Here is a 14,098-nt window from a genome sequence, read left to right as displayed (position 1 = left end):
AGCGATTGCAAGCCATGCTTTTATGGACATTGGAATGGATTTTGCTGTGCACCCAAGTCATTCCACAATCATTCGTCTGGTTTTTGTTTATCTGGCCAAAACCTGCATATTTTAGTTGTTCCTCAAGGCTGTTGAGTGTGAGTTAATAGTTGTATGCGTCTCTTAGATCATTTCAAACAGAACATTTTTTCTCTCCTAAATGAGAATTAATTGTATTTGAACTTAGAGGATTTTTTTTCTTTCCTAGTGCATTAGGGCTGTGGATAATGAGGTTCCTTTCTCCTCTTGGGCCCAGTGGCCAAACCTAGAATAATTCCATCTGGCTCAAAAGGTGTCTATGAGACTGTGCTTTATATAAGACACTAATTTTGGTTCCCATGCTGGGTAACATGAATGAGGCACTGCCGTCCTAAAACCACAGCAACAGTAACCAAAAGAGACACATTGATAAAACACAAAATTGTGTGAGTTGCAAGAGATCGCATCTGAGTGAGGACTTTAAAATGTTTTTTTTTTTTTAAGATTTGTTGTATTTATTTGAAAGGCAGAATGACATAGAAACATGGAGACACACACACGAACACAGAGAGAGAGAGAGAGAGAGAGAGAGAGAGAGAGAGAGATCTTCGGTGCACTGGTTCACTCCCCAAATGGCTGCAATGGTCAGGGCTGGAGCCAGGAACTCCATCTGGATAACAGGGACCCCAGGACTTGAGCCATCTTCTGCTGCTTTCTCAGGCACATTAGCAGGGAGCTGGATCAGAAGTGGAGCAGCTGGGACTTGAACCAGTGCTCCTGTAGGGGATGCTGCAATCATAAGGGGTGGTTCAACCCACTAAGCAGGTCCCTGGGTGGGGTCTTTAAGGAGCCAAATGGGGATGTGGCAAGGGGGGAGGTGAGGAATGACAAGGTGGGCTTTTGTCTTTTTGAGAAACCTCAAGTCACCTGTCATGCCAAGCCAGGAAACCAAGGCTTAAACCTTGAAAGGTAAATTGATCCATGGAGTGGGAGGTCATGGTAAAGAGTTTGTTCTTAAATTACAAGCCAGGGGCCAGCACTGTGGTGTAGTGGGTTAAGCTGTTACCTGCAGTGCCAGCATCCCATATGGGCACAGGTTAGAATCCTGGCTGCTCCACTTCTGATGCAGCTCCCTGCTAATGGCCTGGGAAGGCAGTGGAAGATGGCTCAGGTCCTTGGGCCCCTGCACCCACGTGGGAGACCCAGAAGAAGCTCCTGGCTTCTAGCTTCAGATCGGCCCAGCTCCAGCTGTTGCAGCCATTTGGGGAGTGAACCAGCGGATAGAAAACCCCACTCTGTCTCCAACCCCATCTCGTAACTTTGTCTCTCAAATATATAAAGTAGAGCTGGTGTGGTCTATTCAGAGATCAACAAGGAGGCCAGTGTGGCTGGTGGAGAGGCAGCAAGGGGCAGGTGGTACGAGTTGAACTCAAAGAGCTCTCATTAGACTGTGTTGGGTCTTGAAGCGCATTGTAAAAAAAAATATTATTTTTGCACTTTGATTTTGGGCTGGAAAACACTCGGAGGACTTTAAGCTAGGTAATGGCATGCTCTGTCTCCAATTTAAAATAGCATAATTTTATATAAAGTCAGTTTTTTAAAAAAGATGTATTTTATTTACTTGAAAGACAGAATTACAGAGAGAGGTAGAGCAAGAGAGCGAGAGCAAGAGAGAGAGAGAGAGAGAGGTCTTCCATTCCACTGGTTCACTCGCCAAATGACCACAATGACCAGAGTTGAGCTGATCCGAAGCCAAGAGCTAGGAACTTCTTCCAGGTCTCCCACGTGGGTGCAGGGGCCCAAGGACTTGGGCCGTCTTCCACTGCTTTCCCAGGCCACAGCAGAGAGCTGGATCAGAAGAGGAGCAGCTGGGATTTGAACCAGTGCCCATATGGGATGCCGGCCACCACAGACTGGGGCTTTAACCCGCTGTGCCACAGCGCCGACCCCTAAAGTCACTTTCTTAAAATTTATTTGACAGATAGAGTTAGACAGTGAGAGAGAGACAGAGAGAAAGGTCTTCCTTCCATTGGTTCAAATGGCCGCTACAGCCGGTGCTACGCCAATCCAAAGCCAGGAGCCAGGTGCTTCCTCCTGGTCTCCCATGTGGGTGCAGGGCCCAAGTACTTGGGCCATCCTCCACTGCCTTCCCGGGCCACAGCAGAGAGCTGGACTGGAAGAGGGGCAACCAGGACTAGAACCCGGCGCTCATATGGGATGCTGGCGCCGCAGGTGGAGGATTAACCAAATGAGCCACCGTGCCAGCCCCCTAAAGTCACTTTTAAAAGTAGTCACTTTGTGTATGAGTGAGGTACATCAGTGGAGTTGGGGGATGAGTCCGAAGGCCGTAGCAGTAGTGTGGTCAAGAGGTGAAGGTGGTGTGGAACAGAGAAATAATAATGGAGAGGCAGTCTGGGTGTAATTTGCTGATGGGCTTAATATGATGGTCAGAGAGGTGGCAAGGGACGAGGAAAGCCAAAGTGTTTGGCCTAAACAACTGGGAAGGGGGAGGTACCATAACCAGGTTGAAACTCATACTGGAACAGTGTATGTGGCATGGTGGGTACACAGAGGATGAATTGAGTTTTTGATCATGTAAACGCAGAAAGTGGTATGTCAGATATGGAGTTTGATATACACATTTGGAATATGGTTTAGAGACGGAAATCTGGCACAAGTATCCGAATTATTTTATAGGTACCATTAAAATCCCCGAGAACGCAAAGCTGGCCAAGAGGGTCCATGCAGAGAAGGAGAGATTGCATCACCCACACCCTGCACAGTGTCTGTCCCACAGTCAGTGCACAAAAGAGAGTAGAAGAAAAAGCAACTGGTGTAATTAATGGGCACGTTCAAGAAAGCAATTTCAGTGAACTAATGGTGATTGACAGAAGACAAATTGCAAGGCCTTTAGGAATAAGAGAGAGGAAATCTAGGGCCAGTGTTGTGGTGCAGCAGGTTAAGCCACTGTTGCAACACCAGCATTCCATATCAGAGTGCCAGTTCGAATCTCAGTTACTCCACTTCTTATCCAACTCCTTCCTAATGCTCCTGGGAAAGCAAAGAAAGAGGGCCCAAGTGCTTGGGTTCTGCTGCTCATGTGAGAGACCCAGAAAGAGTTCCAGGCTCCTGGCTTTGTCCTGGCCCAGCCCTAGTCATTGCAGCAACTTGGGAAGTGAACCAGCAGATGGAAGGTCTTGCTCTCTGTATCTTTGATTCTGCCTTTCAAATAAATAAAATAAACCTTTGAAGATGTTAAAATGAGGGAGACAAGCCAAAGGGCAAAATTAGGAGGGAAGTAGAGCTGTGATTAGGGAAGATTTTTCTGGGCATAAAGATCTGGTTACGTCTGTAGCTTGAGTGAAGAAGTGAAAGAGAAAGTTAAAGAAATGAAAGAAAAGAGTAAGACAGTAGCTAAGGCCACCATAGGCTGAAGGGAGGGAGAAAGGGTGAGAAAAGAGAGGTGTTGAGGTGGGGAGGGATGACCTCTGTACAGAATGGGAGGTGGGGTTGTCTGATGGCCGTGAGAGCCCAGGAGCCCAGGCTGAGCAGTTGAAGAGGAAAGATGGCTGACAGAGTCACATGAGGTGAGTGAGTAGATGAGAGAGGCCCAGGCACAGTTGGAGTGGATGGGTCTGTCATGTATTCAGTTGTCCCTTGGCCGTGGCCCTGTGCAAGCAAACCAAGGAGACATGCAGAGCCCAGTGTTTGGTTGTCCATGGTCACAGGGATGTCTTAGCAACACTACTTAGCAACACCACTAGCAGTGAATATTTTTGAAAAGAGGATTAAAGAAAACAATGCCTTTACAACAGCATCCAAAAGGATAAGATGTTTAGGAGTAAATTGAACCAAAGAAGGGTAAGACTTGTACACCGAAAACTACAAAACATTGTTGGAAGAGGTTAAAGCTCTGGGTAAAAGAGATATCCTGTTCCTGGATTAGACTTGATACTGTTAACATGCTGATACTCCCCAATGGACCTTCAGATTCAAGGCAATCACTGATCAAGATTCTAACTGCCTTTGTTTGCAGAAATGGAAAGACAGGTCCTAAAATTTGTTTGAAAATTCAGGGGGTAGCCAGCACTATGCCATAGCAGATAAAGTCATCGCCAGCAGTGCCAGCTTCCCATGGGCGCCAGTTCAAGTCCCAGCTGCTCCACTTCCACTCCAGCTCTCTGCTGTGGCCTGGGAATGCCGTAGAATATGGTCCCAGTCCTTGGGCCCCTGCACCGGCATGGGAGACTTGGAAGAAGCTCCTGGCTCCTGGCTTCAGATAGGCCCAGCTCCAGCCTTTGCAGCCAACTGGGGAGTGAAACCAGTGGATGGAAGACTTTCTCTCTCTCTCTCTCTCTCTCTCTCTCTCTCTCTCTCTCCCTCCCTCCCTCCCTCCCTCTCTCCCTCTCCCTCTGCTTCTCTCTCTGTGTAACTCCAACTTTCAAATAAATAAACAAATCTTTTATAAAAAAAGGAAAATTCAGGGGACTCAAGATAGTTGGAACAATATTGAAAAAGAAGAAATAAGTTGGAAAAACCCATCCCTTCCCAGTTCTAAAACTTACTACAAAGCTCTAATAATCAAGACAGTGTCGGCCTGGCATACAGAGAGACACAGAGATCAAGCAGGTAGCATTGAAAGTCCAGAAATAAATCCTCACATTTCCAGTCAATTGATTTTTGACAAGGGTGACAAGACACTTCAATAGGGAAAGAACAGCCTTTTCAACAAATGGTGCTGGGACAACCAGATGACTACATGAAAAAGAACAAATTCGGGCCCCTACCTTATACCACATAGAAAAAAAAAAAAAGGAACTCAAAATGGATGAAAGAACTAACTCTTAAGTGCTGAAATGATAAAAGTCTTAGAAAACATAGGAGGGGACAAATCCTCATGACCTGGGGTTTGCCAACGATTTCTTAGGTACATCAGAAGTACAGACATCAAAAGGAAAAATAGATAATTGGACTTCATCAAAATTAAACACGTTTGTGCTTCAAAGGACACAATCAAGAAAGTGGAATAAACATCCCACTGAATGAGAGAAAATGCTTACAAATCCTTTATCTGAAAAAGATCTGGAGTCCAAAATATAGAAGGAATTCTTATCACTCAAAAATAAAAAAGACAGTTATCCTAATGTTTTAAATGAGCAAAAATAGATTTTTTTTCCAAACAAGATGATAAAATGACCATTGAAAAAAAATGCTTGATGTCCTTAATCCTTAGGGAAATGCAAATCAAAATTGTAACATCCACATCACGCTTGTTAGAATCAAAAAAAAAAAAAAAAAAAAAAAGAATGGGGCAGGATGTGGAGAAATTGGAACCCTCACTCGCCACTACTGGGAGTGCAAAATGGTTGCAGCTGCCTGGGAGAGGGTTTGGCAGTTTCTCAAATAGTCGAGAGAGAGCTACCGTGTGATCCAACGATGAGCAGTTCTGCTTCTCAGGATGTATCGAAGAGAACTGAAAACATTCACACAAAACCGTGGACGTGGGTGTCTACAGTCGACTTATTGCTAACCGCCAAAAAGTGGCAGCAACCTGAACATCCGTCGACTGGTAGACGGCCCATCACGATGGACAAGACCAAGCACTGAGGCACAAGCACGCCTTGGGGAGTGCATGTGGGTCCCCAGTGCTGTAAGAACCTGAGAGCAGGTGACCATGGGCCGGAAGGAATTAGAGAAGACCTCGAGGGAGAGAATCACGTAGGGTCCAGGAAGGTTGAAGCCGGAACATTCTAGAGGAAAGCTGATCAATAGAATCTCCAAGCAGAAAGTCTTGGACTTGAACTTGAAGACAAGCAGGGAGTGTAGGGGGTAAGGGCCGTGAGAGGCAGACGACACTGGGACAGCTCCAAGCCCAGGGCTGGGGCATCCACAGTGGGGACTGTGTGCACAGTAGGCCCCCTACGTCCATCATCTTCTTGCCTTGTGGGGCAGGAAAGCAGATGTGAGATCTGTCAGCCCCATGATCCTTTAAGCCATGGTGATTTCCTAATTAAAAAAAAAAAAAAACAGCCAGGTGTTGGCCTCTGGCCAGGTCAAAAGAGCATCTGCATATGACCCAGTATTTTCAATATGAGCATACGCCTTTCCCAGAGGACTAACCCTGCTCGTGTTGGGGCCCCGACAGGTGCCTCTGCCCACCCTGCACGGCCAGCAGGGGCCAGCATCTGCCCTCACAGACCTCAGAAAGGAGAACCCCTACTCTCAGTGGCATTTAGCTTCACTCTTTAAACATCTGGGTCACAGATATGCTCAGTTAATTAATGTGCTTAGCACCGCTCATTTGCCTGCTGGATAATAGATTGATTCATAATTTCAATAAGCAGCTGTGTATATCTTTGCCCTGAACATAAAGGCAGCCTGCTGCCATTCATCACTTTGCATTTGGTGAATTGAAATATATTCAGGGAGACATTGTTTGGGGAGGGTGGGAGAAGGCTCCTGGTTTGCCTACCATGTTGCTGCTCACAATTACTCTGATTTGGAACTAATTTGGGTTTAGAGCACATGGGAGCCACGTCTCTCTCAAGGGCACTTAAACTCCCTGACACTTGTTCGTGGGAAGCAGGCAGGCTCCCCTTGTGGGATCGGAGCCAAGAGTTTCTAAGGAGCTTTTTAAGGAGCCAAGAAATGCGAGTCCCCTGCAGAGACTCATCCCCTGGTATCCTGGGCTGCAGGTACCTCCTGCTTCATCCCTGGGGACACGTGCCAGGCTCTCTGGGAGAGGCGAGGACCTGCCCAGCAATCTGGGAGGCGGTCCCTCTGCTGCCCTCTGCTGGGCCTGGACAATCATCCGTTGGGTCTCTGGGAACCCATGGGGAGTGGCCAGCACCCTGCAAGGTGCCCAGATGACCTCCTGCCTCTATTTTAAAAGGGAAGAATAGTAGAAGCTGTGTCATGGTGAATAGGACCTCTCTGATTCACCAACCGTTGTTCAGAAATGATACAATGTACACCTTTAGTGCAAGTTATTAGGCACCAGCTGTGTACTGGTGATCACCAGCCACCTTGTACATGGGATTGTGAGAACAAAAGTGAAAGCATCTTAGTCACTAGACTAAGATGGGCGTGTCATGCCAGCCTGCACTGAAGTCGTCTCCATTGAGGGCGCAACCCCATCCTTATCTTCTGCCCCCTCCCCTGGCACATGAAGCAGATTCAGAAAGTTCATGCAAATGCATATTATGATGGAAAAAAAAGTATGCACAGATTTCAAAATGCTTCATACCAAAAAATAAATAAATTACCAGGCTGAAGCCAGGAGCCTGGAGCTTCATCCTGGTCTCCTACATGGGTGGCAGGGGCCCACATACTTGGGTCACCAACTGCTGCTTTCTGTGGACACGTTCGCAGGGAGCTGGATGGAAAGTGGAGCAGCCTCCAAGACTGGGATGCTGGCATTGCAGGTGGCAGCTTAACCCGCTGTACCACAATGCTGGCCCCCACAGATACGTTTTGAGCACTTGGTCTCTGATTTACTCTTAGTGAGGAATGATCCCTGCTAATTTTACCCCAGAGTGTAAAAAAGAGGTCAATGCATTTTTTTTGACAGGCAGAGTGGAGAGAGAGAGAGACAGATAGACAGAGAGAAAGGCTTTCCTTTGCCATTGGTTCACCCTCCAATGGCCGCCACGGCTGGCACATCGCGCTGATCCGAAGGCAGGAGCCAGGTGATTATCCTGGACTCCCATGGGGTGCAGGACCCAAGCACTTGGGCCATCCTCCACTGCACTCCCTGGCCACAGCAGAGAGCTGGCCTGGAAGAAGAGCAACCGGGACAGAATCAGGCGCCCCGACCGGGACTAGAACCCGGTGTGCTGGCGCCAGAGGCAGAGGATTAGCCTATTGAGCCGCGGCGCCGGCCAGAGGTCAATGCATTTTTAAATACAGGAATATGATTTTAAAAACAACATGCAGGGTGCACTTTTGGTCTAGTGACTAAGATGCTGTGTGGGACATGTGTGACCCAAATCAGAGTGCCTGCATTCAAGGCCCAGCTCCAGTGCCCAATTCTAACTTCCTGCTGTTGTGGGCCCTGGGAGGCAGAAGATGATGGCTCAAGCAATTGGATCCCTGCCATCCATGTGGGAGACCTTGGATGAGTTCCTAGCTCCTGGCTTTAGCCTCTAACCCAGGGCCATTGTGGGCATTGCGGGAGGGAACCAGCAGACAGAATCTTTCTCTCTCAAAAAAAAAAAATAATCAGAACAATATGGGCTTCCAGGAGCATGATCTGGGCTCTGTTGCGGGAAGCGTTGGCAGGCAACAGCATTCCTGTATCAGTTAACTACTGCTGTGTAACAACTACCCCAGAAGCTGGTGTCATCTCCTATCAGCTGCTAGCAGGTTGGCTCTCTGACCTAAGCCGGCTTCTTCCACTCCTCTGGCAGTTGATTGGATATTGGTTGGGCTACACATGTCTCATCTTCCAGCAAGACAGCCTGGGCGAGTGCCACGGGGCAGCAGTAAGACAATGATAGAAACACACAGGACTGACAGTTCAGTCTAAGGACAGGCACAGCCTCACTTCCACCACCTCCTGTCGGCCAAAGCATGTCACAAGAGCCACCAACGTGCAAGGCCAAGGGAAACAGGCTTCATTAGTTGATGGAAATTGTTACAAAGTCATAGTGCCAAGGGTTTGTGGAAAGAAAAGGTGGTGAGTAATTCTTCATCCTGCCACAGTCCCTCGGCACTTGTAGCAGTGCATGGTACACAAAGCAAAGCAAGCTCCAGGTTTGTGTAGCACACTTAGGATGTTTCTGCTTTTTCGTCATTAAAATATGAGAGACCAGGGCCGGCGCTGTGGCGTAGTGGGTTAAAGCCCTGGCCTGTAGCACTGGCATCCCATATGGGCACCGGTTCAAGTCCTAGCTGCTCCTCTTCCGATCCAGCTCTCTGCTTATGGTCTAGGAAAGCAGTGGAGGATGGTCCAAGTGTTCGCATTCCTGCACCCACGTGGGAGACCCAGAAGAAGCTTCTGGCTGCTGGCTTAGGATCAGCCCAGTTCCAGCCTTTGTGGCCATTTCGGGAGTGAACCAGTGAACCAGTGGATGGAAGACCTCTCTCTCTCTCTCTCGCTCTCTCTCTCTCTCTCTCTGCCTCTCTGTAACTCTACCTTTTGAATGAATAATAAATACATCTTTAAAAATAAGTAAATAAATAAATACGATAGACTTTCAAAAAGCTCTTAGAAAATGCACATATAGTACAAAAAACACAACTATGTGCAGATTGTAAATTTTTAACTCCATTTTTTACAAACTTCTTAAAGCACCCTCATAATGCCACAAAAGGCACTCTACACATAAAATTTCATTTATTATTCTGATTTTGCTAAAGGTGGATTTGTTGAGTCAAAGGAGACGAACACTTGGCAAGCACAGAGTGTCTGTTTCAGAATCCTCCACTTGAAAGGCTATTTTAATCCATCCTGCTTCCCACTCAGCTATGAGAAGGGCCATCCTAGGTGTACTCTGCCAAAATGACAAAGTATCTTTGTTTAAATTTTGTTAAAGATTTATTTATTTATTTGAAAGTCAGAGTTACACAGAGAGAGAAGGAGAGGTAGAGAGAGACAGACAGACAGACAGGGAGAGGTCTTCCAACCGCTGGTTCACTCCCCAGTTGGCTGCAATGGCTGGAGCTGTGCTGATCAGAAACCAGGAGCCAGGAGCTTCTTCCAGGTCTCCCATGTGGATGCAGGGGCCCAAGGACTTGGGCCATCTTCCACTGCTTTCCCAGGCCATAGCAGAGAGCTGGATCAGAAGTGGAGCAGCCGGGTCTTGAACCGGCACCCATATGGGATGCCGGCACTGCAGGCGGTGGCTGTACCTGCTGTATCACAGCGCCGGCCCCAACACAGCAATATCTTTTATCAATGTGTTCCCTCATTGTTTTCAATTATCTCTTGTAAACCTGATGAGGTTGAATACTGTTCAGTGTCTTTTTCCTTTTCAGTAAACCAACTCTCTGGGACTGTAGCTTTAATGCTATTGATAAGTGCTGAGGCCATGGAGAGGGGTCAAGGGGCTGCCCCCAGATGGCCCAGAGCCCTGCTGTGTAACTCAGATACCTTGCTCTTTTCATCTGTTTGGCCTCCCGCATGCTGCTGAACAGAGGCTCAAGTCCTGAGACATGGACTGAGGGCTTGCTTAGAAAAACAGCAGAGAGAGAGGGGCCCCAGGGAATCTGTGTCTTGTGCCAGAGCCTTCTAGAACAGGACTGTCCCGGGAGTTGGGTGTGTGGGACTGGCTCAAGGTGGTGGCTGGGCCTGCGGTGTTGGCAGAAGGCAGGGCTGCAGGTGTGAGTCCCTTTCCCCACCCCATGCACTCACCTCTACCTCCCACTGCCTCTCCCCTGCCCACCCCTGCTTCTCTCTCTACAGCTCGCCCGCTACACCAAGGAAGGCTTCCTACACTTGGGCGCTCTGGGGACCACCACGCTGCTTCCCGACACCCGCTGCCTGGTGGACAACTCCAAGAGTCGTTTGCCCCAGCTCCTTGACTGCGACAAGGTCAAGAGCAGCCTGTACAAGCGCTGGAACTTCATCCAAGTGAGTGCTGTGTGCACGGGGCCAGAGGCCAGAGCAGGTGCTAGGGCTGTAAGGCCACAGAGGGTAATCTGGCTTCTCCGGGGGTCTCAGCAGAGGGACCCGTGGCTCAGGGACCCAGTGCCCTTTCAGGGGAAACTTTGGGGAACTCATGGGGCAAGGCGGCCTTCCTCACCCCTACACCAATCCTGGGCTGGCTGGGCTGCCATAAATCTGAAGAGAGGTTCTGAATCCCCCGAAGTCTGCTAAGTAGCGCCAGCCGGTCAGACCTGGAACAACCCAGAAAATTCCACATCCTGACTCCATCCCCCACTCAAACTTGTTGAAGCCTAGTTATGTTCTGACATTAGGGTCTCCAGAGGAGGCACCAAAATTTCTACTTTTGTGCAAAGCATTTTGGTGGGATGGCTTCTCGCATGCAAAGCCACATGCAAGGACCTACTCCGGTTAAGCATCTCTCTCCCTCTCTCTCTCTCTCTCTCTCTCTCCCACCTCCCGTGCAGAATGGAGCCATCATGAATAAAGGCACAGGGCGCTGCCTGGAGGTGGAGAACCGGGGCCTGGCTGGCATTGACCTTATCCTCCGCAGCTGCACGGGGCAGAGGTGGACAATTAAAAACTCCATCAAGTAGCAGGAAAGGAGCTGGGGCGCCCGGAGTGTGGCTCCCAGGACAGGGTCCTTCTGTCCTCAGCACCAGCCACCCCAGCAACGCCGGGCCAACAGGTGCTCAGAGGCCTCCCAGGGCGTCTCCAAGGGCAGCAGGGGACCCACGATGGAGACTCTGTGGCTCTCTCAGGCATTCAGCTGTCCTGAAGCTTATGCACCACCCCCACCTGGAAAAGCTCCCACCCAAACCCTCCCTGGGAAGCCGGGAGCGACTGTGGGCCCCACAGCCAGAGGCGAGACTGTGCACAACTCCTCTGTCATCTCCCAGCTCGTGTCAGGGTCAGGACCTGGCAAGGGTGCCTGCTTTTCCTCGTCCCTGCAACAGCGGCCTCTGATTCCACCCCAGGCCTCAGCGCGGTGGGAGGCAGCGAGGCCCCAGACTCAGTTTCCCCTGAGGTTGCTTTGGCCTAGACGCCCATTCACACACACCCCCAAGGCAGCTGCCACCCCCAAACCTTCCCATATCAGGCTGGCTTTGGGGGCTGCACCTCTGGACTTTGGTGGCGGGGGGACCCTTCCTTAGATGGTGTGGAAAGAGCTGATGGCCTCCATCCCTGGTCATTTGGGCACTGGGCTCAGGCCAGCAAGCTCACTTGTGTCTGGAAGGATCCAGAAATAAAAGGAACTGAGCACGCAAGGGGGTCTCAGCTGCTGGGGCCCTGCACGTTGGAGGCAGGCCAGTGCCGGTGCAGGTCAGCCTGCTGGAGACAGAGGCCTTGACTCCTAGAGGCTGCCCAAGGAGCAGCAATGGCCTGTGCTTAGAACACAGGGGCTGGAGCCTGCACAGCAGGGGGCGCCAGGAACCTCAAAGATGCTTCCTGACCCCTCTGCCCCTTGCACCCCAGCCCTGCTGGCACCAGGGGGGAATGCAACCATTTCCTCTCTTCAGAGTCACAATCGTTTTCCGATTGCCCTCTGGTGAGGGTGCACCTGTAAATCAGAGTTAATATATGGACGGGTGTGCATGCGCAGGAGCGTGTGTGCCTGTGTGCTGTGCGTTCCCCGGGCGTGTGTTCATATATCTGCTGTGTGTGTGTGGGTATGTGTGTGTGTGTGTGCGTATGCTGGGACAGATGTGTCTGTGGCCTTGACCTTACCGCTTAATTGCTCGCCTGAATGGGGAGCGGAGAGGCACGTGGTGTTGGCCCACGTCCCTGGCTCACTCTCCAGGGGGACGTGACTCAGCCACGCCCTGGGACTGCCCCAAACAGACAGCTGTCCCTTCTGCCAGTTCCCATCTCTGCCCCCTGCTGTCCCCCCCGCCAACCCCTGCCCAGAACCAAACCCTGTGTTTGCCCAGTGTGGGGTTTCCAGTGTCTCATTTGGTGACATCTTATTGGTGATCATCCCCTCCCCCCATCTCCCACCTTGTGAAATAAAATATATGTTAGCATTTCCCAAAGTAGTCCTGTCAGTGTTTTGATTCCTCCATAATTCCTGGCTGGAAGGGGAGTTGGTGAGATGCAGCGGGGAGGGGAGTGGCTTGACGGGTTGGTCTTACAGAAAGCAAAAAGCCCTTGGAGGTTGGGGCTGAGACAAAGAGAATATTCCATGGAAGAAGTTTTCCTGCAATGCAGGAACGTGGCACCTGACCCTGGATCACTGGCTCCTTGTGGACCCCGGGTTAGGAGGGTCAGGTTGCTGCAGAGGTTGTGAGGAGGAGGAAGGCACTGGCCACCTGGTCCACCCCCTCCACTGCCTGCAGCAGACTCTGCGTCTGGAGAGAGTGGAAGGAGGTGCCTCTTGGATGTCCATGGGAAAGAGACACCCCAGGCCGGCGCCGCGGCTCACTAGGCTAATCCTCCGCCTTGTGGCACCAGCACACCGGGTTCTAGTCCCGGCTGGGGCTCCGGATTCTGTCCCGGTTGCCCCTCTTCCAGGCCAGCTCTCTGCTGTGGCCCGGGAATGCAGTGGAGGATGGCCCAAGTGCTTGGGCCCTGCACCCCATGGGAGACCAGGAGAAGCACCTGGCTCCTGCCATCAGATCAGCGCAGTGCACCGGCCGCAGTGCGCCAGCAGTGGCGGCCATTGGAGGGTGAACCAATGGCAAAAGGAAGACCTTTCTCTCTGTCTCTCTCACTGCCCGCTCTGCCTGTTTAAAAAAAAAAAAAAAGAGAGAGAGAGAGAGAGAGACATCCTAAGAGACGCCAGGCCTTCTCTCATGGAAGTGGAACAGAGAGAATGGCGACAGGACGCCCCCTGGCTGTGACAGCTGCATTGTTCTTTCCTGAGAGGAAGTGGGGAAGACTGCTGATGCTCTGTGTCACCCAACACACACGAAATAAATGAGCTGCCAGTTGTTCTTTGCATTCTTTTTTTTTTTTGACAGGTAGAGTTATAGACAGAGAGAGAGAGAGAGAGAGAAAGGTCTTCCTTCCATTGGTTTACTCCCCAAATGGCTGTCATGGCCAGAGCTGTACCTATCTGAAGCCAGGAGCCAGGTGCTTCTCCTGGTCTCCCATGGGGTGCAGGGCCCAAGCACTTGGGCCATCCTTCACTGCACTCCCTGGCCACAGCAGAGAGCTGGACTGGAAGAGGAGCAACCAGGACTAGAACCTGGCACCCATCTTTGCATTCTTTTTTAAAAATGTGTTTATTTTATTTGAAGCAGAGAGAGAGAGATAAACACAGATCTCCCCTTTGTTGGTTCACTTCCCAAATCCCCAGAACAGCCAAACCTGTGCAAGGTAGAAGCCAGGAGCCCAGAGATCAATCTGGGTCTCCCATATGGGTAGCAGGGACCCAAATACTTGAGCCATAACTTGATGCCTCCCAAGCTGTGCATTAGCAGGAGGCTGGAGTCAGAAACAAATCAGGAACTTGAACCCAGGCACTCGCATATG

The 14,098-nt window shown here is 50.2% G+C and overlaps 1 protein-coding gene across 1 annotated transcript in view; it reads left to right on the top strand.

Annotated features, from left to right (window-relative positions):
* The window catches only part of GALNT17 (polypeptide N-acetylgalactosaminyltransferase 17), a 500,518-nt gene extending 487,861 nt beyond the window's left edge, over window positions 1–12,657 (top strand). Inside the window, exons 10-11 of the mRNA XM_008257969.4 lie at window positions 10,424–10,591; window positions 11,092–12,657. Of these exons, the coding sequence (XP_008256191.1) occupies window positions 10,424–10,591; window positions 11,092–11,220 (297 nt within the window). The 3' untranslated portion in view covers window positions 11,221–12,657. The remainder of the gene's footprint in view (window positions 1–10,423; window positions 10,592–11,091) is intronic.
* Window positions 12,658–14,098: the final 1,441 nt, after the last annotated feature.

This window comes from Oryctolagus cuniculus, chromosome 19 (genome assembly GCF_051225735.1).
Source record: "Oryctolagus cuniculus isolate XC-2025 breed Fujian yellow rabbit chromosome 19, ASM5122573v1, whole genome shotgun sequence".
Taxonomy (NCBI): domain Eukaryota; kingdom Metazoa; phylum Chordata; class Mammalia; order Lagomorpha; family Leporidae; genus Oryctolagus; species Oryctolagus cuniculus.
Note: the sequence above shows the minus strand (reverse complement) of the source record. Positions and strands in the feature narration are given on the sequence as shown.